The following is a 25,285-nucleotide window of genomic DNA, read 5'->3' as shown; positions in this document are numbered from 1 at the left end:
ATACTTCTAATGTCTACACATACTTCTCCCCCATATATACATATATATCTGTGTGTATGTGTGTGTACATATTTATGTATGTACCTATGTGTGCAAGTATATGTGAATATATAAATACACAAGCACACACACACACACATACACATTTGTGAGGGTGCTTGAAAAATTTTGTGGAGAAATACAATTGGAGAGATAATATGAATCTTTCTATGAAGTTTTTGAAGTACCCTCATATAAAAGGAAGAGTTTACAAAAACCTCTGAATCAAGCTCTTTCTCTTTCCTTGTGTTCAGAAAAAAAATGGTTACCTAAAAAGCATTTTATAAGCAATAAACGTTACATGGGGCTCTTAACAGTACTTTTATCTCTAGGCAAAATGAATCCAAAATTAAGGAGCGTGACTAAGATGCCTTTACTTGGTTCAGGAAGGAGATATGGGAACAAAACCAGAAAAAGGAGAAGGTACCTCATCCCCAAAGCTATACTAGCACACACCTAGCTGTTTCAGCTCCTGGCCTGGATTTACAAAATGTCAGGAGGAATATAGTCAGAACAGGTGGCAGAGTGAGAGAAGCCCATTTCTGGGTTCTAGATTCTAGATTCACATATTACTTTTATCTTATGTGTTTATACTAACTGCATCAATAGTACCAACCTCTAGAAAAAGAATTACATAGAGAGAAGGGAGGAGAGAAGAACTGAGATCTTTCAAACACCCTGGATACAATCGATAAAGGCTGGCCAGACCATTTTCTGCCTTCTCTGGCATCAGTTGTGCTGCCACAATTTTAAAAATTAAAGAGTTTATCTAAGTTTATCATCTACTAATTTTTCATGTTGTGGGAAAGCTAACGTCAACCCTCAGAAGCAAAAGTCTTTGGCCATTTTTTTAAAGACATTCTTTCGTAAATATCTCACAGAATTAAAACCAGGAAAAAAAAATCAAGAAAGTTGCAAACATAAAAATTATGGAGACTAAGTCGAGCCTACCTAGATAAATCTTAGCTTGGGACCAATGTTTTACTCTACATCATAATAAAAAATATCAGATACATCTACCTCCAAATTAGCTACATTACACATTACAACAGAAGAGCATCTGTAGATTTCATTAATAATAACACTCCCACGTCAAACTTCAAAGGTAAGCTGAAATAGAACATTACTCATATCCTAGGAATGAATGAAGTATTATTCAATCTCTGGATACATAACAGATTTATTGCTAGTGATAGAGGAACAGATACACACACACACATGTATGGAATATGTTAAAAACGTATTACAAATAGTTAAAAGCTCACACTACTCTATGATACTATATAATGCTGCACAGTATTGAACATGCAGAATTGAGCATGCAATCACTAACAACAAATCATGGGACACTTACAATAAAGTAGAACTGTCTTCATGGACCTATGGACAAATATCAATTTAAACATTATTTCCTCCATAAAGTCTCCTAGTTTAATCTAGAGCACTGGGTTGGCTCCCTCCTCTGAACTTATAACATTTTCTTCTGAAATACCCTTTGTTCCTTCATATTGCTTTGATGAATCTCTTGTAGCGCTGAATTTAACTCTTCTGTGGCTTAATGTGTACATTTGTGTACACACTAAATCTTTAATTGGATTTCAGGGTCTATGGATGATATATCTCTGCATTTCCCCAAGTGCTAAAATAAAATGGTCATTCAATAAGTATCTGTTACGTGAAAAATAAATAAATAAATAAGTCCCTGAGCTCAACAAGCCCTCTCTGGGAAAGAGAACGTGAAGAACTTGAACAGGAAGGTCTCTAGGTATGTACAGGGTACACATGTACTAAGAAGAGAGAAATAGGAGAAACAAGAGTTGAGATAGAAAGGGTGAGGATGGGACTGGTCTGCAGACACTTGCAGAGCAGGAAGAGTAATCAGCATGCTAGCAATCAGAGAAAAATAAAACCAAATAAAGAGGAAAACCGTCTCCACAGTGATTATAATACACCATCATGCCACCAATTAATAGTAGGAACAAAATACACTTCTAAATTATTCTCAAATGAAATCCCTTATTAATAACTCTGAAGTGTCAATGGAACCAAATAATTCCAAATTTTGATTATCTTAAGAACTATAATTTATCTTCTGTGGTGAACAAGGAAAATATTCTGTATATCACTTAATGAAACACCCTACAGTGGTGCACCCATTCTTTTAAATCATTGCACTTAGGTTTCAATCACACACAAAAAAAATCATATTTATAATTGGAATTTAGCCACCACCCCAGGGTGATGATTTGAGAATTTCTCTACTCATTCACTATATACTTCCTAACAGATAACTTTGAAACTACCAAACAAACCAAATAAAGATAATGTTCATTTGGATAAAATTTTAAATCCATGTACTCTTGTTCCAATAAAACAGAGAGAATAAGTGCCTATTACCGAGAGAAATTGTAATTTAATAATTAAATTGTTTTTCTTTAGTTCCTTTATTTCTTAGCAACTGAAAAAATAAAATATATCTTTGTTTCAGCTAAAGAAAGATGAAAATGTGGGGAAAATGAAATGTGAGGAAAATAATAAACTAAATTCTCTTTTTCTCAAGTAAGGCATACTTTTATCTTAAAAGAAAACCAGGGTAGCCAGTTAGCTCAGTTGGTTATAGCATGGTTTTATAAAAAATAAATAAATAAAATCTGCTCTCTAACTCACACGAGTGCAGAATTAACACAGTTGCAAGAAAAAAAAGTTTTACGAAGTGGATGGCAGATATATTAAATAGATTTTCCTTGCATGTTGTTATGTTTCAGCCAAAAAGCCAGGCAAGCAGGTTATAGTATAACCTATATATCTAGATAGTGCTGGAATAGCACAGTATATTGTTCAGAAATGAGCAGTCTATGTCTAAAAGTATACTTTTTCCTGAATGAGTATCGGAGACATTCTCTTTAGAAGTATATAAAGGTATCAATAGCAGGTTTCTATGGACGACAGAGAAATTTGGCAGGATTAGGCCACAGACCACTACTGGAAGGTTCTGTAAGAAGAGTGTCAGTACATAATTTTGAGGGCTAGTTGATACCCTTTGAAAATATGCTCATTAAAACGTACCTATAATTATTGCCACTTATAAATGGGGCTTTCCATAGAATTGTTGATGAGCTTAACCACTGTATATGGGCATGAATGCTACCACTTTAATGAAAATGGTCAATGCCATGACTGAGACAGAACCACTTAGTAGGGAAACTGGAAATTTAATGTCGATCAGATGAACAAAAAATGGAAAAGAATGCTTGAAGTGGTAGAATAAAAAATACCAGCGATTAAAAACATTTCGAACCTTTGCTTACCCTTCAAAAGCATTTGTTGCCATGGTTTTTAAAGACCTCTGAAAGCTTCAGCTGTGTCCACAAAAGCTGCCAAGAAATAGGGGTTCTATACTGATTTTATTTGTCAGAGGCATTTTGTCTTAATTACCTCCAAGATAAAGATTACTTGGCCAAACGGAGGGAAAAAAAAAAAGATGATGAACCACTGTCATTTCACAGGAAGAAAGACTATGATTTTACTGTTCTGAGTCCTTCCTCAAATGCATGTGTCCATGTGTGTGCACACATGTCTGGTTTTCATACTATCACATTAAAGAGTAACAAGCACTTGAAATTGGTAATAGGGATGGCATTCTTACATGGAATGAAGTTTTCAGGTCTTGGCTTTCATTGTATGTCTTTCCTTTTCTCTGAGGAGAACCAGGAAACCAAACATCTAGCAAATTTGCCAATACCTGGGGTAACACCTTTCTTTTAAAAAGTTTAATTGCAGGGCCGGCCTTGTGGCGAACTCGGTAGAATGCAGCACTGGGAGCGCAGCAGTGCTCCCGCCGCGGGTTCGGATCCTATATAAGGATGGCCGGTGCGCTCACTGGCTGAGCGCGGTGCGGCCGGTCACAAAAAGACAAAAAAAAAAAAAAAGTTTAATTGCAAAGGCTTTCATTTGAAAACTCCATGATAGTCATATGTGTACGGACTAACACTCTTCTGCTCTTCAGCCTCAACAGTTTTATTTCTATGTTGCACTCAGAGAAATGCATGTTACCACAAGATGGAGAGTAAAAAACAGAAGTAGAAACAATGGAAAGATAAAGCAAGCTGTGGGTCAGAAAAGGAGGCAATAAACTCCCACAGTATAAATAATTTGCCATAAAAATAGTTGGTTCTTATTTGAACATCATAAAAATAATTACATTTGTTTCTGCAGTTTAGTATTTGTATAGGTTAATGTGTTGGTACCAGCATGTTCTCCTTTAAATTGTAAGCTCCTGGAGAGCAGCATTTGGTCCTGTTAGACTAATTTGTCATTCTCCTGTTTAGAAGGGCCTTGAATATACGCTTTCGAAAAGTGTTCTTGCAAAGTTTTGGTAAGACACAGGAAACTCTCATATTAGTCTGAGAATTAAGAGGAAGTTTCTGGAGATATTTCTCCATTATTAATAATGTGTAACATTCGAAGAAGTATTTCAACTATTCTTTTCATCAAGCTTCTTTAAAATTAATTGAGGAAACAGATCCAAATCCCCACCCCCCACCCCTAGACTGTCTGCTTAGTGCTGATTCTGCTGTTTCTGTGGCTGCTGGCTAATTCCACCTGGACATTCAGCTAGCCTCTCAAGCTCAGCAAGTCTAGAAAGGAGCTTACCGATCCCCTTGCTAATTGACCTTCCTCTTGATTTTCCCAGTTCATTCTCTATCTGTCTGAACCTCTTAAACTCCTTTCTCTCCTGGATAACCCATATTCAATAATCTTAAAACAATGTATATTCTTTCACGATAATATCTTTCATTCTATTTTCTTTTTTCCTACTTCACAAATACCAAAACATCCAGATTTTTAGTATTTCTAAGACTATCAACCAGAATAGTCTTCATGCTTCCATTCCTTCCCTTCTCTGGTCTCCTATGGGTCTCTGGCAGATGAATCTTCATTAAAGACTCTTTCACCATATCTCTCCCATTTTGAAAAAATGTAATAGTTTTGCATTGCCTAAAGACCACAAACTGTTCCTAACCTTCCATTCATTCTCTTATTTATTCATTGAGTGACTCTTATAATACAAAGCCGTGATTTGGCCCTTTCCTTTGAGAAGCTCACAGTCAGTATGGGAAAGAACACATGCATACATACAAACACACGCATGTGATGGCACAAGGAAATGTAGAGGTCCTGGGAGAGAGAGAGCTTCTGTATTACAATCAGAGGTTTGATGACAATCACTTTTAACTGGGATAAAAAGAATTTTTACAGGAAGATCTGGAAAGAAATTCCTAGAAAAGAAATGGAATGATCACATTTGTAGACGACCAAGTAATCCAGAGTTTGTCTAGAGTGTCTACTTCAGAAGTAGAAACAGTGACTGTCAAATGACCAGAAAGAGAGGCTGAAATGAGACTGTGGAAATCCTTGAATGATTGTCTAAGAATTATTCCATGGGCAGTGAAGTCATTAAAGGATTCTGCACAGAGTGTTGACATGATTAGTGATTTGCTTTAAGAACAGGATTACTGATTTGCTGCAATAGATTGACAGTGTGCAGAATGGCTTGCAAGAAGGGAAAACAAATAAAGCAACTGGCTTAGATGGAGGAGAAGGCAAACAGAAACAGTGAATTATTGCAATGACTCTGGGGAAAGGTACTGGGGCTAACTCAGTAACGGAAACTGGATGGATATACATTTAAGAGGTAGATACAACAGAACTACAGAAGAGCTCTAGTGGGAAGCGTCAGGAGCGAGGGCTGCAAAGTGAGAGGATGGGAATAACTAACTCCGAGGTCTGAAGTGCAGTGATGGAGGGAGTGCTGGGTATCTGACAGACGTAGCAGGCAGGAGGAACGGCTGGTGGGAGAGGAAAACACACAGGAGTTGCTGAGAAGTCAGCCTGGGCAGAAGACAGATTTGGGAAATATCTGTCTATCTGTGATACTTTAGGCCTTATACATTGTATTAGTTTCCTAGGCCTGCCATAACAATGTACCACAAATGAGGGCCTTAAAACAATGCAAATGTATTGTCTCTAGTGCTGGAGGCTAAAAGTCTGAAATTAAGGTGTCAGCAGGGCTGTTCTCCCTCTGAAACCTGTAGGGAAGAATCCTTCCTTGCCTCTTCCTAGCTTCCGGTATTTGCCAGCAATCTTTGGTGTTCGTTGCTTAGTAGATGCATCACTCCAGTCTCGTTCTCCATGGCCACATGGTGTTCTCTTCTCTGTGTCTTTATGCAAATTTCCCTCTTCTTATACCAACATCAGTCATATTGGATCAAGGGCCGACCCTACTCCAGTAATGACCTCATCTTAACTAACTACATCTGCAAGGACCTTATTTCCAAATAAGGTCACATTCTAAGGTACTAGAGATTAGGACTTCAACATATCTTTTGGGAGGACACAATTCAACCTATATCAGATATGCATGAGATTTCCTAGGAAACTGGGTGGAGAAAAGGATGAGGAAGAGAAAGAAGCAGAGATTGCAGACCCTGGGAAATGCCTACTTTTAGAGAGCTGAAGAGGGAAAACAGAGCCAGAGGACAATAAGCCCTCTGCTCTCCCAAGCCTGATTCACTCAATTTCTTGGTTTATGCTATTTCACATTTCTGGAATCCTTTTCCAAACTTCTAATTGCCTATGAAAAATCTTCCATTTCTCTCCAGGCTTCTATCAATGTGCCACTTGCATTAACCCTTCTCTTGCCAGCCTAACCCAAGGAAATTTCTTCCTTCTCTGAGATCCTCTAGTAATTTTTATCTATCATTATTTTAACCCCTTGCTGCTATTTAGCAGAGATGTGCCCAAATGCTACAGCAACAAGGAAGGCAGACCAGAGATCTGCTATTACTGAGTTTACATCCAAGTTTGGGTGGGAATGTGGGGAGGTGGTAAGTAGTGCAGACAGAAAATAATCCAACAAATGAATGAATAGGATAACTTCATAAGGGTTTAAGGCACTTAAAGAAAAATAAGACAGGGCAAGGGAGTATTTTAAAAAAAAAAACAGGGGCAATGGTTTGTAGGGTTACTTTTGGTAGGTGATATGGGTTAAATGTTCATCCACCCCAAAGCTCTTGTGGAAGATTGATCCCCAATGTGTCAGTGTTGAAAAGTTGGGCCTTCAGGAAGTGATTCCTGTGCATGAGGGTCCTGTGCTCATGAATGGATAAATCCATTAATGGGTTAATGGATTAATGGGTTATCAGGGGTATGGAGTGGTGGCTTTATAAGAAGAGTACATAAAAACACTCTTGCCATTCTCACTTTTATTGCCTGCATTGCCTAGGGACCCTGTAGAGAATCCACACCAAGAACAAGACCCTCACCAGATGTGCCTCCTGGACCTTGGACTGCCCAGCCTCCAAAACTGTAAGAAATAAATTTCACTTCTTTATAAATTACCTAGTTTCAGGTTTTCTGTTATGAGTGACAGAAAACAGGCTAATACAGTAGGATAATTGGGGAAGGCCTCTCTGAGAAAGTGACATTGGGTAGACATCTGAATGACAAGAAGCCAGTCAAGTAAAGATCTGGGTATTCCAAGCAAAGGGAAACAGGGAACTACATGTGCTGAGGGCCTGAGGAAGGAACATGTTGGTGTGTTAGGGAAAGAGAAAGACCAGTGTGGCTGGATTACAGTCAATGGAGGAGAAGTAAGCAGGAGTAAGAATACGTAGAATGTTCGATTAATATGTCTAAAAGACCTGATTAATATATCTAAAAGATTGCTTCTGCTGTTGCATGGAGACTGGACTGTAGAGGGGCAAGTGTGGAAACATAGAGACCACAGATTTCATATTTTTGTGTGCATATATCATCAGGATCCCAACCATATCTCTGAAAAGATCTCAGAAATAAAACAGCTACATGATGAGAGGAAAGCCTCTCCTTCTCCCCCATTCTCTAACCTTTTCCAGACTGGGGCACATACATCAAGCCAGAAGGTGACTGTACACTAACAGGAAACTAAACCATCTTGAACGAACAAGAGTGAGTCCCCAAACCCAAAAGAAATAATTTCTCTTCTGAGAGAGCTCTGCAAAGCAGGTGGAGCCAGCTAAATGAGTCTGAGTTTCTTTAGAAAATGTCTCTGCTTACCCTCAGCAGCTGCCGAAGGAGCTATCCAGGGTGCTGGACCATCTCATCCTGCAGCTTTCTAAGGCCTGATGGATCAGGCTCTCAGTTGTCCTTGTTAGACCTAAGACCCCCACTGTGTTGAACTAGAACCAGACTCTGCCCTTATACCATGTCCTTCTGGTCTTAGATAATCTGTAAGCCAACACCTGCCTGAGCCATGTCTGTCTAATCTAATGCTGAGCAACTTCTATATACACCGTATAGAGAAAATATGAAGTAGCCGCATAGCTAGTGGTGTATAGATAGGCTTAGGCCCCCATTGTGCCTGATGACTCTCTGGAATAATAATATAAGAGAAGCAGTGAGTTCAGTGGAACCTTTTTTCCTTAGACTATTACTCAAAGGTGGTAGCTGGCAGCTGAACCTAAACCAGATCTGCTTATATAACTCATCCCAGAGTCACTGTCTAAAACGCATGTTAAGGAACACTACTTCTATGACTGCAATGATTAATAAACTCATAGAATATCCAATTTCACCCTCTGATTTAAAGAGCATCCTTGACTTTGTTCTTTAAAAAAATATGTTCAACTGGAGGCCATTACTCAATTTCTTAAGTAATAAGTTTGTGCACTAAGTAGTGGATGAAAATTTGTATGCTTTCAAGCCAAACACTTTACCTCTTCAACCAAAACACTTAGAACACTAGAATTATCTGATATATACTCATTTCTAGCTCTCTTCTTAAGTAACAAGAAAAACAGGGAAATCTGCAGCATCTTCAGAACTTTACACCTACGTACCGGACCCTTCACTGTCCTTAAATATGTTCAAGGGGCAGCGTGGTTTATAAAGAGCTGCAGAAGTTCAGTAAAACTACTTAGTTCTAAGTTATCAAGACTCTGATGAGAAAACAGGTCTAGAAACCCTTAAATTTGTTCTGGTAGTTTCCTTTTATATGCACAAACAAATCAAATATGTGGAAATGCCTTTAAAGTAAGAAGGAAATCGATTACTTTGTTTTTACACAATCTAAGACTATATACATGGTCAGGAATGTCTTTGTTTAATCTAATGGTAAATTAATTGTGTTAATTTTTATTTACAGAACTCCCACACTCTATTTTTCCTCCTGGTCTTTATTCACATGCTCATTCGTATAAGTGAACCCTCACCCCCTCCTTCTACACCTTGCTCACTTGACTCGCCCTCCAGACTTAATTGTAATAAGGAAACCTTCCCTGAGAGCCTGAATCATCCCTTACCAGGACTGAGTGAAGTCTGGATTCCTGTAAGATGCTGCATTCACCTCTATCTTGGCATTTGTCACACTGTAATTTAATTACCAGTTTATTTGTCCATCTCTCCCTCTACCATATAAGCTTTATGAGGGTAGAGACTGGGACTTTCCTATCATTGCACCTCCAGTGCTTTGCCTAGTAGAGATATTCAGTGAATAAAGGAATGAATGAACAAACTTAATAATTTTAAGGTCCCTCCCTGTTTCTAAAAGTTAATAACTCTGCTTTGTTTTAAGGCTTCTTTCAGAACTTTGAACTCAATATTCATCCCCTTTCTGAAAATTTATGTAAGTGACCTTCACACCATGATACATAAGAAGTTTCTGAAACCAAGTAGAAATTGCATTTTATGTGGTACAATTTCAGTGAAACCCTACTATTGTATACAAGATGGAGATAAGAGATATGTATTTCTGAACTCTCAAAGAGTAAGCAGAAATTTTTAAAAGTATTTGAACTTGAGATAATGCCACTCATTTTCTGTAAGCTCACATTTTCTTTATAGGTTTTTTATAAGTAGAGTTTTCTTTTTTCTGTGTTTTCTGTTCTGATGCCTTAATGCTTAGAGACAATACTAAATTTGATGAGAAATTTATATAGTATACTCCTAAATGCTGAACAATATGATGAAAATAATTTGTGAGAATATCGCTATTGTTTCTTGAAGGAAGGTTGTTTCTACTTTCAGTCTCAATAATTTTACATTTATAACTGACAATGTTTTCTTATATTCATCTACTGGTTGTCTTATCTTTGTCATACAGTAGCACTATATCTATACTGATTTACTTTCTAACTGTATCATGAGAACAAATAACTTTGCTTCCTCAAATAAATTTCCCAAATAAATTCTAAATTTTGTGGGATTATGGATTGTGTCTTACACAACTTTTGATTTCCTTCAGAACATCTAGACAGGTACAGAGTAAGTTCTCAATAAAATATGAAAAATCAAAACTTTAGATTTAGAAATCATCTACTCCCTTTCCACAAATAATGGTATTTAGATTACATAAAACCAAATAAGCATTAAATCAGGGGTCAGGAAATTATGGCCACAGGCAGTTCTGGTCAGTTACCTATTTTTATAAATAAAGTTTTATTGGCACATAGCCACTCCCATTTATTTACATATTATCTCTGGCTCCTTTTAGGCTAAAATGTCAGAATTGAGTAGCTGTAAAAGGGACTGCATGGCCTCTAAAAGCCTAAAATATATATTTACTATCTGGCCCTTTACAGAAAAACTTCACAATCCTCTGTTCTAATCACTTCACTGGTGAAGAAACTCAGGCTCGGATAAATGACTCGTCCAATTGTGTAGCTGAACCTATCCACTAAACACACCTCTGTCGGATGCTTTTGCCAGATTAAATACTTGGTGAAAATAATGATATTTTAGATTATATAAAATCAATAAACAGTAAAACCACAAATTAAGGTGGTTATCAAAAGATCTTTAAGGACTTATATTAAACTTAATCAAAATATAAATATTATTTTTCTAAATTAAGATAATATCAGCTAGTCTGGGTGTATATATGTAAATGTATGTATATTTAGTTATATATATTTAGTAAATTAATAACAGATGTATTAATTTATATTTAGAATTTATTTATACACACACACACACACATACACACAAAGATTACTATCAGAATATCATTAATTTTATAAAAATACCAAAAGAAAAAGTCCAAGTCTTACAGCAGAGTTCTAAAAGATGTTGAAAGCAATAAGTGTCAAAGAAAATGCTTTTAAAATGGACCACATTGACCTCACATGCTATTCTGTTAAGATATGAACAGCTTTAAAAAAAAATATCTCACTGGCAATAAGAGGAAAAACAAATAGTGTGTACCATCCCCCAGCTTTTATCCTGTCTCAGGGCAGTGAAGAGCTATAGCAGAAAGTCCATGAGAATCACTTCTTCAATCAGTGTCTATTAATTCAGCAGACTCTGGTTTTCAACAAGTTACTCGAGTCTGGATTTCTGTTATGGAATCATATAAAAACTGGATCAGAAATATTCATAGTATTATATACTAAGCTTCACTTAAGCTGAAAGGGTAAAGAAATAAGAAGAGAGAAAAATGCTCCACGCTTAAGACAAAAAGTGAATTCAATAAGCCTAAACTGCTGTCAGACTTCTGTTCCTGTCAGCAAAGGATCTTTAGCATAGATATTTCAGGTAGCAAAAATGATTGATATTTCCCCAGAGTATCCTACATAAATGCAACAACATAGACACTCTTGGAGTAGAATCAATTGTAGCTGGCAGTATATCAGAGAAGCTGCAATTGGTCAACCATACACAAGAAAAGGATGGAGGCAGGCAGGAAAATGAAATGTGGATACTTAATAAATGTTTGATACAGTTGATGAGTCCCCCAACACAAGTCACCAGCCATTGAGTCGGCTTATTTTAGTAAAGGGACATATCCATTGACACAAGAAAGAGATGGAAGAGAGGAAGAGTAAAACAAACTAAATTAGAATTAGTCTGGAGCAAAGATCAGAACAGAATATTTACCTGGACAAGGCCAACGTAGAGAGATAATTATGCATCAACAACCCACACCATATCATACAAGCATAGTTGCCTGCAAAACATGAATGTCCATTTGCATTCCCCAGTCAGGGCATGAACCACATTTCTTTTTCCCTTAGAGATTCAGCTACTGGAATCTTCCTCTTATTGAGTTGCTCAAGACTGTTTGGATCTTGCCAAATGGAGCAAGTGGAATGACTCAACCACAGCTGCCCTGACATCTATCCACTCCTCCTCCTGAGATCCTGTCTCTTCTCCACTTTTCTACCAAAGACACTAGTGGACCTACCAGGTAGTAGTGTTTTGTGCAAATGGCTGATGTCTTCCTTCCTTAGTTGCTTCTGGTCTTAGGATGAAAAATAAAATAAGTCATTTTCAACACACTATTACCTTGAATACTTCTCTTGAAGAAGGCCTTACAGCCCTCACAGGACCAGACCCCATAATGGTAGCCTGAGGCATAGTCATTGCACACTGCACAGTAGCGGGTCTCCTTGGTGGACTCCATGGCCAAACTTCCTTTGTCACTGCTACTGGCCAATCTCTCTCTGCCACCCTGACGTCGATTATCTGCATTTGGCCTGGAAAAAGAAGAAAAAAAAAAAAAACAGTAAATCCATTAACATTAGGTAACATTAGAAAAGTGAAACATGCACTTGCCTCTAAAGAGTAAGAGGCTTGGGTGATGTAGCAGATCCACTTTATTCTGACATTTTGAAATAATGAATCATAATGTAAACTAATCTTTCATTACCTCTTGCCGTCTGTTGCAGCAAAAGGTGTTTGCCTATTATATTAGCCTTCTGGGGAAATTGTTTATTGCAAACTTGCTTAAAAAACAGACTGCCTACACCTATTACCCAGAAAAATGACAAAATGAAATTAGCTGGTTTCCGATGGACTTATTTTCTCAGGGATTTACAATTAATTCAGAACCATTAGAGACCAATGCTCATTCCACTTCTAGACCACACTAAGGGTCTTCTGGAAACAGAGACAAAGCATGAAACAGCTGGAGCATGTGGAACTCAGATGAACTGATGAACAACACAGAACATATGTCAAAAACATAACAATTCAAATTTTTATGTCATTGTTACCAGGTAACCCTGGGTATCAGTTTTTCTAACTTCATTCTATAATTTGAGGATACTATTCTTTAATACTCAGTACTCCTCTTTCAGAGCATGCAGAAGGAGAAGAGCAAAGGAACCCAGATGGTTACACCAACAACATAGATAAACTTAGAGAAAATCATGTTAAGTGAAATAAACCAGGCACAGAAAGAGAAATACTGCACGTCTCCACTCATAAGTGAGAGCTAAAAAAAGAAAGAAAGAAAGAAATATACAATAATATGTTAAAGTTTCAAAAGGAGAAAACAGAACTGAGGTTACCAGACCTGGGAAAGGGGGAGAGCAGGCAGGGAAGGTTAGCAAGGAATTGATAAAGAGCCACAAAAAATGATTACATTGTATGATGTTGAATATACTAATTATCCCGATATGAGCATCACATATTTCACACAAGTATTGATATTCAACTCTGTACCCAACAGATATGTACAATCAATTGTTTCGATTAAAAAAGAAAAGAAAAGGAAAAATAAAAAGATTTCATGGAAGAATATCCCAGGAAGGAAACTGAGAATGAACAGTAAGAAAGTTCTAAAAGAACCAAGAAAATGGGGAAGTAAAAAGCTTTAAGAAAAGAGAAAGCTTTAAGGAGAGAGTGGTCAATAACGCCAAAAAAGGCAGAGAATCCCAATAAAACAAGGACTGACAAAGTGAATTTGGATTTGACCAACAGGATGCCTAGTGAGGAGCTTCAGTAGAGGGGCACCAGCCAAAATCCAGTGGGTGGAATGTGAGAAAATGTGGAATGAAGGCCTTGGAGAACTTGGGTGAGAAGGAGAAGAGAAAGGGACAGGGTGATGGCTAAAGAATGTAAGACAAAAGAGGATGTTTAGAATGGAAGACACCTGGGAAGGCCTCTTGTAGACTGAAGGCAATAGGCCGGTAGAGAGGGAAGGTTTGAGGGCACAGAGAAGGGGTTAAAAGAGTAAATTCAAGAAGGGAACTATAGCATTCAGTTTTAAAGGCACAGGACAAGGAACAACCTCAATGAAGACACCTTGAAGGAGAATGGAAAAAAGGAGATAAAGAAAGAAGGAGGCAAGGATAAGTTTGCATCTCATCTAACCAGGCATAGGAGCAGAAATCATACTGGCCCAGGATTCGCTAGGCATGTACAACCAAATAATGGTGGTATAAGAGAACTGAGGGTACAGTGAGAGCCCAGCACAGTGCCTGGTATGTACTTGGGACTCAATAATATATTTAAATGAATGTGGAGAGTGTTCAAAGATGTATAGGAAAGAGAGGTAGACAAATACTGGAAGGATAGATGGAGCAAAAGTTCCTATGAGATTTAAAAAAAGAAATAATCCTAAGATGAGATAAATAGAAGAGAGAGCTCCCGAGGTCTCTTGTTTAAGGAAGCCCATGCTTCCTGCTTCTATTCCCCACCCAAATAACCAGGCCATACCGACTCTCACCGGTTCTACCCTTCATAAGCCCTGTCTTTCCTTTCAGCTCAAATTTTCTAACTTTTCCTTGCTCTTTTCACTCATGAGTATTGTCCACAATTTTGTGCTGGTGGTTCTCAAACTACACTTGCCATAATATTCACAAAATATCAGCTCCTTGGGTTGAGTATGTCTGACTTTGCCAACGTTTTCCATTTTAAATAACTTAGCTCTGAGGTTGGCAGCCTCAAATATGACTTCTTTATTTTTTAATGATCCTTACAGAGCACTGGTTCAGAGTTTTAAATTCTAGTTGATATTCTGTTACCCATCTCTTTCCATTTCATCACCATGCTGTCAAACTCCCCCCCATCAACCTAAAATCATTTTACTGTTTGTTCACTAATGTCTTATGCATGATTCAAGTCAGTAGAAAGCAGCTGTGAATATTTAACTACAGAAACTTAGTGCCTTTGAGGGTGGGAGGGAATGTTTAGCAAGTATAACACTGACAGATTCAGTATCTTATAAACCTTATTAATTGTTGCAGTCCCAGTACCTAGCTCAGTGCCCAGCACATAGCAGGCATTCAATATGTGTTTGTTGAGTGAATGAGTGAGTGAATGAATAGTATATACACGGGAAAAAGTTCCAAGGTATCAAATATACTCCCATCTATCCCTGCATAATAAAACACTGCATTTTTTAAAGTTGTGGTAAAATACACATAACAAAATTTACCATCTTAACCACTTTAAGTGTACAGTTCAGTAGTGTTAAGTATATTCGCACAGTTGTGCAACCAAGCTTCAGAACTTTTCCATCTCACAAAACTGAAACTCTATACCCATTGTTAAATAAAAGTTGTAGGAGGCCATTGATTTGGACCAGGCTCCTGTACTGGGCCCAACAGAACAAACCAATATGGAGTCATTCATGCTAAATGGAATTAATTAACTTGGGAGTGTACTCATATGCAGCTGAGCCTTGGTTAGTTACAGCAGCTGAGTTTAATTAATTGTAGGCGGTTAACTGATTCAAATAAGCTGTAACCAATTAAGTTGTTCTTATTGCCACAATTTCATTTTCTGTCCATAAATACTGCCTGGCCACGTTGAAGCTCAGGAGCTCTGTTCTGATTCTGAGGGCTGCCTAACTCGCAAATCGTTGTTGGGTTTTTCTGCTCAAATAAACTGATAAATTTAAACCTAAGGTTTTTCTTTTTTAAAACCATTAAACAATGACTTCCCATTTCCTCCTTCCACCAAACGTTGGCAGCTACCATTCTACTTTCTATGAATTTGACTATTCTAGATACCTCATATAAATGGAATCATAGAGCATTTATTTTTTTGTGTCTGGCATATTTCATTTAGCATAATGTCCTTAAGCTCCATCCACATTTTACCATGTGTCAGAATTTGCTTCCTTTTTAAGGGTGAATAATATTCCATTTATGTGTATGTGTATATGTGTGTGTGTGTGTATATACATATATATATATAAAAAACACATTTTGTTTATCCGTTCATCCATTGATAGACATTTGGGTTGCTTCCACCTTTTGGCTATTGTAAATAATACTGCTATGAACATGAGTGTACAAATATCTCTTCAAGATCCAGCTTTTTAATTCTTTTAGATATACAAGTATACCCAGAAGTAGAATTGCTGGATCATATGGTAATTCCATTTTTAATTTTTCGAGGCTCTGCCATATTGTTTTCCATAATGACTGCACCATTTTACATTTGAACCAACAATGCACAATTAATTTCCCCATATCCTCACCAACACTTTGTATTTTGTTTGTTTTTTAGAGTAGCCACCTGTAAAGTTTAGTTCTAGGTGTCAATTTTATTAAATTAAGGAATACTGAAAAATCTGGTAAAGCTATCTTTTTAGGTGTGTCCATGAGGGTGTTTCCAGAAGAGATTAGCACGACAGCCTTAGTGGACTGGGTGGGAAAGATCCACCCTCAATGTGGGTGTGAACCATCCAATCCTCCATGGCCTGGAGAGAACAAAAAATGGAGAAAAAATACAAATCTCTCTATCTGCTGGAGCTGGGAGTCACTCTTCTCTCCTGTCCATGGACATCAGAGCTTGAGACTCTTCAGCCTTTAGATCCCAGGACTCAGACCCAGAACACCATCAGCTTCCCTGGTTTTGAGGCCTTCGGATTTGGGCTGAGCCATGCTACCAGCATCCAGTTTGCAGATGGCCTATCATGAGACCTCTCTTCACAATCACATGAACCAATCCCCCCAATAAATCCCCTCTCACATATTTATAACATATCCTATTGATTCTGTCTCTCTAGAGAACCCTGGCTAACACACCATCCTAATGAGTGCGAAGTGAGTGAATATTGCATTTTTTAAGGTCTCCTTTTTCATGAATTCCTCTCTTACCAGACATTCCCAATCCCCACAAACTTGAAATAACCTATCCCTGTTCTGAATTCTAAAGCAGGTTTTTCTTTACCTCTTTTCTTCCACTTATTGCATTATTCCTTCAATTAATTCATTCTCATCTCCACTTCTGTCTGCAAAGTTCCTTGTGTCTCATTCACCTTTGTAACTCCAAGCACTCAGAACATAGTGCCTCACCCAGAATAGGGACTCAATAAATATTGATATCAAAAAAATTAATCAATGACTGAACGAATAAAGTGATAATTTTTACTGTATAAATGGAACATGTAAATAATTTTTAGAGGTACACTATTCAGCAAAAGTCCATGTTCACCAAAAGTAGCAGAGATGTATGCTGTCAGCCACATGCCATTCACCCACAATTTATTTTTTAGATAACCCCAGATTACTGAAAATAAATAGCAACACAGGGTATAAAAGCAGAAAGCATCCAAAAGAAGAGGGGGAAATTACCACATCATATGTACACAGCATTTTCAATTATCATTCTGGCCCAGCCCTGCTCTATGGAGACTTTCAAAATGTCATGAAAAGGAATATAATCTAGATAAAGCTAAAAAGCAGGTGAGATTTTCCCATGGGCTACAAAGCCCTGTGGCACCTTGAAATAGTACGCAGGTTGTCTTGAGTATCCACTGGGCCAAGCTAATTTGGCACACCTGCCTCTAGACAGAGACAATACAGACCAATTTGGCCTAATCATCTTCAGTGGAAAGGAACAGAGTGGGTGGTGCCTATGTCTGGGTTCAGACCTGGCTATAGGCTGGGTAAGGCACCAACGTGGGCCCAACAGATGGGCCTAGTTACAGGCCCTAGTCGCATGTCTTCTGGCTTCCTGGCCTTGGCCCACTGCACCTGTCATAGACCTGGCATTGTTAGCCTCACACATCTTTGGTAGAAAGTGCCTATACCATGTTTAAGTCCACCTTTCTTCCTCCCCCTCAGCCTCAGAGGCCCTTGGGTTTCTCCTTACTTTCACAGAACCAAAATTAATGACCTTTATTTTCACATTCAAAATGTCTTCAGATTCTTCCTTCCTCAGAGGAAGCTTCACAAATCCTAACCGAGTGCTAGCCTTTTATTATAAGTGAAGACTTAACTAATTCTTTAGCAGAATTGCTATAACATTTCCTCCCTTGTAAACTTCTTATCCCTTTCTTATTGAGTTATCACCAAACCTTTACAGTTTTTCATCTTGGGTGCTTTCTGATAAAACTCAAGTAAGAAGCTGATTGGTTTACCAAGCTATATATTAAGAAATTAGATGTCCTTCAGACTCACAGATACCTTTAAAGATTCTCTGAAAAGAAGTAGGGTAGAAGCTTAAGTGATAAGTGAAGAGATGTTTTGCAGCAGTGACATGTCACTGCTACCATGAAGCACACACGTGGCTAAGGAATCGAGTGACAGCAGGGAAGTGATGGCCAGAGCATGAGAGATCACATCAAAGACAGCAACACCACTGCATCTATGAAACTAGAAACTCAACTGACTTGATTTAGTTCCATTTTCATTAAATTAATTGACTACTAAATATTTCCAAATGGATGCCCCAATGAGATTACATATCCAACGTAATTAAGAAAGATGTCTGAAGGCATTTGTATTGGGTCCAATGAGTGGAGACTCTCCTGACCAAGTAAAAACAGAGCATAATAAAAAATATTTGCCAAGAAGATTTTCATTAATCAAGAGAAAAGTTTGAAGCTAAGCATAATCAAATACTGTTGTTTTTCCAACCATAAATAATGGTACCAGCTATCCAAAGGCATTATTCCCCTGATTAACCAAGCATTTTTAAAAATTTTTAAAGCCTTGGTTTTTAGAGGAAATATTTTTGCAAAGCTAAATTAAAAGAAGCAACAGATGTTCACTCCCTAGAAATGTGGTTTAATTAAGTACTAGTGAGGTAACTTCGTAAGGCTCCCTCCACAAATCAAGTACTCAAAGCTATGTGCACTCAAAATGGCACTTACAATTTCCAGTCCTATATTTGAGTGATTATCGTCAAACGTATGTTCCCCAAATAAACAGTAAACTTCGAGAAGGCAAGAACCATGTCTCCTTTGTAATGCCAAATTTTAATTCCCAACTTTAACCAATACATAGTAGTAGAAGTATCTGCTGAATGTACCCTCTGCATCTAATCTATCAACAAATTTAGTCAATTTCTTCAAAACACTCAGCCTATCCTTCTTTGCATTCCTGTTTTTATCATTCTTGCTTGAGATCAATATCCATGTCTGAATTACCAGAATTAGTCTCCTGCCTCCCATCGCTCCTCAAACTCATCCCACAAACCACTGCCCAGAGAACTGGCATAAAATACATTTACCTTTGAATAGCTCCTCATTGCATCTCTCTGTGGATCATTACCTTTTTGGGGTCAGGGACCTGTTTTAGAATATAATGAAAATTCTGAAACTATCTTTTCTGAAAAATACACGCAAACAAAACTCTCAACCATCTGCCTATAGGGCAGAAATAAACTGGTGGAGCAATAAACCAGGAAAACTCAAGTTAAAAAAAAAAAAATCATCACCATAGAGAAATAAGCCCAAATCCTTGAATTCCCTGCACCAAGCAGTATTGGTCTCTTTAGAGCTCTCTAAGCCAAATTTTATTAAATCCTCCTCTCAGGAAGTGCTCACAATATGCTCTCCCACACTCACTGCTTCCTGTCATCTATCCACTGCTTACCTTTCCTAGAAAACCAGACTTCAGTTCCACGTCATCCGTAAGACTCATCCTAAGTATTTCAGCTCACACTGGTTCAACTTTCAATTCGTACGGTGCTTAAAGTCTTCGCCACGTCTCTTGACACCTAGTTAGGCAGCAGCCTCTCTCTCTGGCCACTTCTCCACCTCCGTTTCCTTTGCAGTATTCTCTTCCTTCAGCAGGCTCCTAAATGTCAGTGTTCCCCAGGGTTCTGCCCTCAGCTCTCTGCCATTCTCAGTGGACATCTGCTCTTTGCAGGATCTCAGCCACTTGTGTGGCCACACCCACCTGCCATCCCACACCCTCTTCTGGCTTCAGACCTATATACTAATTATCTATGCTGCACACTCTGCACCTCCTTGTGAATGAACCAAAGAAACCTCAAATATAATACATGCAAAACTAAGGTCAGTATCTTTCCCAGAATGCCTGCTTCTACTCCTGCATTCCCAATTTGGCCCTATGACCCACCTGATGCATTCAAGCATGCCGCTCCCTCTGCCTGGAACACCCTCCCACTCCCCTGAACAACTCCTATTTATCCTCCTGTCCTGGGCTTAAACTTAATTTCCTCCAGAGAGTCTACCAACATATCAGGCCAGGTTACACAGTCCCTGGACTCTACCTATTATCAGAGATCTTTTCACTCCCTTACTCTAAACCCTTGGCAGCTTCTTACCACACCAAGAATAACATTCGAAGTCCTTTCAGTAGCCTGGAAGGCCCAGCGTGATCTGTCCCCTGCCTGTCACTCCTTCCCTAGCTGGCCCCATTCCAGGTACTAATCACTGTGCTCAACACACACGCCCAGTGCTTCCTATCCCAGTGTCTTTCTCCATGGTGACACTTCCTCACTTCATGCAGGCTTGGTCGCCTTTTCGGATCGGCTTTCCTGATCGTTCTAAACTAGTCTCCTATTTCCTTCTACCCTTTACCTGGTTTGTTTTCTTTATAGTACTTACCACCACCCAACATCAGACCAAATTTTAGTGTGTTTATTATATGGTCTGTTTTCCCCACAGAAATGTAAGCTTCAGTGCCCCTAGCACCTCGACGAGAGCATAGCACAGGAATAATTGTTGAAGAAACAAGAACATAAACAAACGGCTGACACAACAGACCACCACTGTGCCCTGTTTACTATCTTGTCTTACACCATATGCCAGAACCTCCGCCACTGCAGGGACTGCGGCTACCTTTCTGGCCATTGTCTCCTAGCCATCCTCAGCATCTGAAATACAGTTAAATGATTAATCAACATTTGCCATCTGAAGGAATGTATGGACATGGTGAGTCCTCTCTCAGCCCTCCCCAACTCCACGCCTGCCACGGCCCCACTTCCAAACCTGTCCTCCCCAATGCAGCAAGAGCTAATCATTTTAGGATATCACAGGCCTCCTGAAATCCATGAATGTCTCCCCAAAAGACTTCAGTCTAAGACCTGCTGGCCTGCAGGAGAAATGCAGACTCCTTGGCATCCACCGATTGTGACCTGGCCACTGTCTGCCTCTCCAGCCTCACCCCTCCCGTGATGGTTAATTTCATGTGTCACTCTTCCCCATCTCTGGCCTTGCCCGCACTGTTCCCTATCTTGGCCAAAAGGTGAAAATCTCCTGAATGAAAATCCCTCCTTCTCAGGTAGCAATCAGTGACTTTATTAATAGAATTAACATGTGCCACTGGAATGTCACATATATAACTTAACTGAAATCCTCTTTATCATTGTATAACTGTGTCCACTGCAAGCTTCCAAGCAAGAGACACTAGTGTACACGGTATGACAAATAGCAGGTATTCGATAGATGGTTGTAGAATGAGTTAAATTCCATGTTCCATATTGTATGTCTAGCCTTCCCAACTAGGCTGTAAGCTTTTCAAGAGTATGAATACTATATTCTAAGTATTTGTATCACCCCCAAAGCACCTGGCATGGTACTTTGCACATAGAAAGTATCCCATAAACACTTACTGAATAAATTAATCAATAAAGAATTAAGAACAACTTTGTAAGAAGCACAGCTGAGTCTGCTACTATAACAGAATGATGTATCAAGTTAACGAGGAGCCAATCACTGGCGCTTGTATGTACAAGAACACAAAAATCAATCTGCACGTGGCTTCTTGTGTACCTCTCTCTGATTAAAATATCAGTACGGATGGATATAAGCTGGAGGTGGTTTGTGTCCATGACCAGAATGTACCTTGTGGCTATTTCTAATTTCTACACAATTTTGCGTTTAGATTTTTATATAATCTCTATTTTTTATGGAAGTAAATAGATGTTCTTAAAAAGAATGGATGAGAATGGAAAAGAAGAGACTCAACCTAAAATGGTAAAGTTTGCAGAGGAAGATCCTGAACTTCACTTGTAGAAAAGCTCAAGTTAGATGAGTCCTATCCACCTTTTGGGCAACCCCCTAAACCAGGTGATAGCTATGTTCTGGGGTAAGCAAGTTAAAAGTTATTTTCTGCATGACACAATAGGTCCTTTCAACCCTTTTGGAAATTACTCTGGCTCCTCTACACTGTTTATCTGAAAATGTATCTATCTCTTGCCTCATACTATCCATTTAATGAGTTTGACTTTTATTTTTATTTATTACACGTTTTAGTTAATAAACAGAGACAGATAATGCTCTTCCCTAAAAGGTAAAGAAGGAAACTCCTTCCAAAAACTGACTGGCGATACACACAGTTCAAGGCAGCTCCACATAATTATCCAAGGATAAGGTTATAGCTGCTACTTTGGCTTCTGCCCAAAGTTCAGACCACACCCTAGACTTCTGGAAGGCCCTGCATTACCCTTGGTTTAAGACAACAAAAGGATCTGGCTGAGTAGGCAAGCAAATTTTCACATTAAATAGTTGTGGCAAACACTGTTTTAAGTGCTTCACATGTATTGATTCACTTAACCCTTAAAACTACTCTAAGCAGTTTAATTATAACTCCAGTTGTTTTAGAAATGAGGTAACCAAGGCACAGAGAGATTAGGCAACTCACCAGAGTCATACAACCAGGAAACAGAAGAGTCAAAACCCAGGCAGTCTGACCCCAGAACCTGGGCTCCGCACAGAGGACAGAACCCTTGGGAACTCTACCCAAAGGTATGACAAGCCAAGGGCAAAGTATTTCACATCTGGGAACAATGTCATTGCCTCAGATCTCATCCCTAAACTCATTAATATTAAATACCAATAGAAATAGCCTGCAATTGTTTATTACAAGGCCAGAAATACTTTTCTGAGGGAAAATGTTAATTTCTAGTGCAAAGGTTGAGAACCCTATTGAGTTCTGTGAAAACAAAGTTAATGGAGCTAATAGTCATACAAGAGAATGGCTTGATGAAAGTTTGAATATTTCCTAAAAATATGATTACAGAAAATATCTATTTTAACCACAAACAAATAGGAAATGATGTGTCATTAATGCTCATACACAAGAGTTCTGAAATTCTTTATGCACAAGGAACATTAGCATTCACCATTCAAAATTTAAGGCTCTCTATAAAATGTCAAGAGGTTTTCTCACTCACTTAGGAAAAAATGTCTCCACCCCAAAATACAAGCAAGTGTTGATTTTTCACACTAATGGGAAATAAGAATAGCCAGGCATAAAGTTCCCTAAAAACCCCATTTAGTCGATATCTTTTTATCTTTTACCAGTTACTAATGTGTAACCAAATGACCCAATTTGAGTTTCATCACCTATCCTTTCTCTACTCACACTGATCTGTTACAAGTGCTAATGAACAGTGAGGTCTAGGAGCCCAAAGATGCAGGAAACAAGGCATGATGGATGACAAAAGAGCTAAGACCAGAGAGAGAGAGAGAGAGCACTGCAGCTTGACGCCCCACTAGAGGGGAAAAAAAAAATCTGATTTCCAGTCTAAGTTCCATAGAAAATATGACAGCATATTAAAAAGAAATTACCTACATGCAGAATTATTAAGAAATGCATTTATTTATTTAACATCACTGAGTAAGCAGCTACCACCTACGAGCAGCCAGGGAGTGAACCAGGATGAAGGACAGATACAAAAGGAGGAGAGTTGGGGGGAGCAGTAGGGGAAGGAACGCAGAAGGAAGGGAGTCCAGCCTCTGCTTGGAAAGCAAACACTCAAGGAAGAAGGCTTGGGCCTTTGGGAAAATGCACTACAGGCAAGAGTCCAAGACCCACTAACACTAAAGCACAGAACTCCAAATACCAAAACAACCCTGCTTAAACACTGACCTCTGGCCTGCTTTTGAATGTGATCTATAAATCATTTCATTTATGATCCTACCCAACAGATAGGACCGATATTTCATCACATAACAAGTCCACGAAAACATGTCCAAAATTGCAAATAGAAATTTTTACCTACAAAATATTTGGGAATCTGAATGCCATTAGTGATTGCATTGCAGCAAATGTGATAAACTTAGGATAAAGTAAGGTGGGCAGGGTATTGTGGTGATAAAGTTTTAGACTGAGTCAGTACTCTTGAGTTCCAAACAAAAAGCTGCCAATGTCACCTGCATAGCTTAGGCAAGTCAGCAAAACTCTGTAGGCCTCAATTTCCTTATCTGTAAAATGAGAAATTACAAATATGTTTCCTAAATTCCTTTCTGACTCTACAACTATGTGAACGTCATTCTATCCCATGACTCTGGGACCAGCAGTAACATCTGTAGCCAGCTAGAACTTCAGTGGGTCCCATGAGGGCACAGCCCATTTTTCAAACTCTTTTCTAAGAGTAATAAAATGCCTAAAAGGCCTAGCAGGTTAGCTCAGTTGGTTAGAGCACGGTGCTGAGAACCCCAAGGTCCAGGGTTCAATTCCTGTACTGGCCAGCCACCAAAGGAAAAGAACATGCATAAAAGATGAGTTGGAAAGACGCAGTAGCACTGAATTTAAGTGTCCTTGGCGCTTCCATGATTGATTTACGATGACAAGCACTCATTCCACCAGAAGTGGCTATCAGTGATTGCCACTGTGTTTCTTACTGCTAAAATGACTTTCACACAAAAATGTCACTTCTCTAGTAAGAAGCATGAGAAAACAGGAAGGAAAACTAGAATAAATGGAGAGACAAAGAAAAAAGGAGAAGCACTTCTATGTATTTGACATTTTCTTACTTCACTAAGCTCTATCGACAATGATTGAGGTGGGAACTTGAATAGAAGAGAAACCAGCGGAGATGTCAAAGTCAAACATGATGCACCCATTGTGGTATTGCCCAAGTTAGCACACATGGCTGGAAAGAGTCCAAAGCAAATGAACGATTCTAGAATAGGAGACAATTGAGATATGGTGTGAAATAAGCAGGTTCTTTTGCACAGAACAGCTTAATCACCAGCAAGGTCTAATTTTTAAGCATAATCACAGACTAGAAATTTTGACACTTCTGGGTAGGTGCTATGGGCTCTCTTAGATGCAGAAGGTAAAATGAAATCTTCAGGGTTACTCTTCTTTGATTTTCCTACCCACCCTACAGTAAGCAAGCTCAAAGAACAACCTATTCTTTTGCTAATGACATGACAAAGAAAAAGTTTTGCTTACTTCTAAGAAGACATAGTAGATCATTCTGCAGTGTAGTAATAATAACATTTGCAGATAGTGTCATCTGGAGATGCTGGGAACATATACAGGGA

The 25,285-nt window shown here is 38.6% G+C and overlaps 1 protein-coding gene across 1 annotated transcript in view; it reads right to left on the bottom strand.

Annotated features, from left to right (window-relative positions):
• The window catches only part of ESR1 (estrogen receptor 1), a 294,637-nt gene that overhangs the window by 244,615 nt on the left and 24,737 nt on the right, over nucleotides 1–25,285 (bottom strand). The window contains exon 4 of the mRNA XM_063098375.1: nucleotides 12,361–12,551. Coding sequence (XP_062954445.1) covers nucleotides 12,361–12,551 — 191 coding nt within the window. The remainder of the gene's footprint in view (nucleotides 1–12,360; nucleotides 12,552–25,285) is intronic.

This window comes from Cynocephalus volans, chromosome 5, assembly GCF_027409185.1.
Source record: "Cynocephalus volans isolate mCynVol1 chromosome 5, mCynVol1.pri, whole genome shotgun sequence".
NCBI lineage: Eukaryota > Metazoa > Chordata > Mammalia > Dermoptera > Cynocephalidae > Cynocephalus > Cynocephalus volans.
This window is presented reverse-complemented; position numbering and strand designations above follow the sequence as displayed.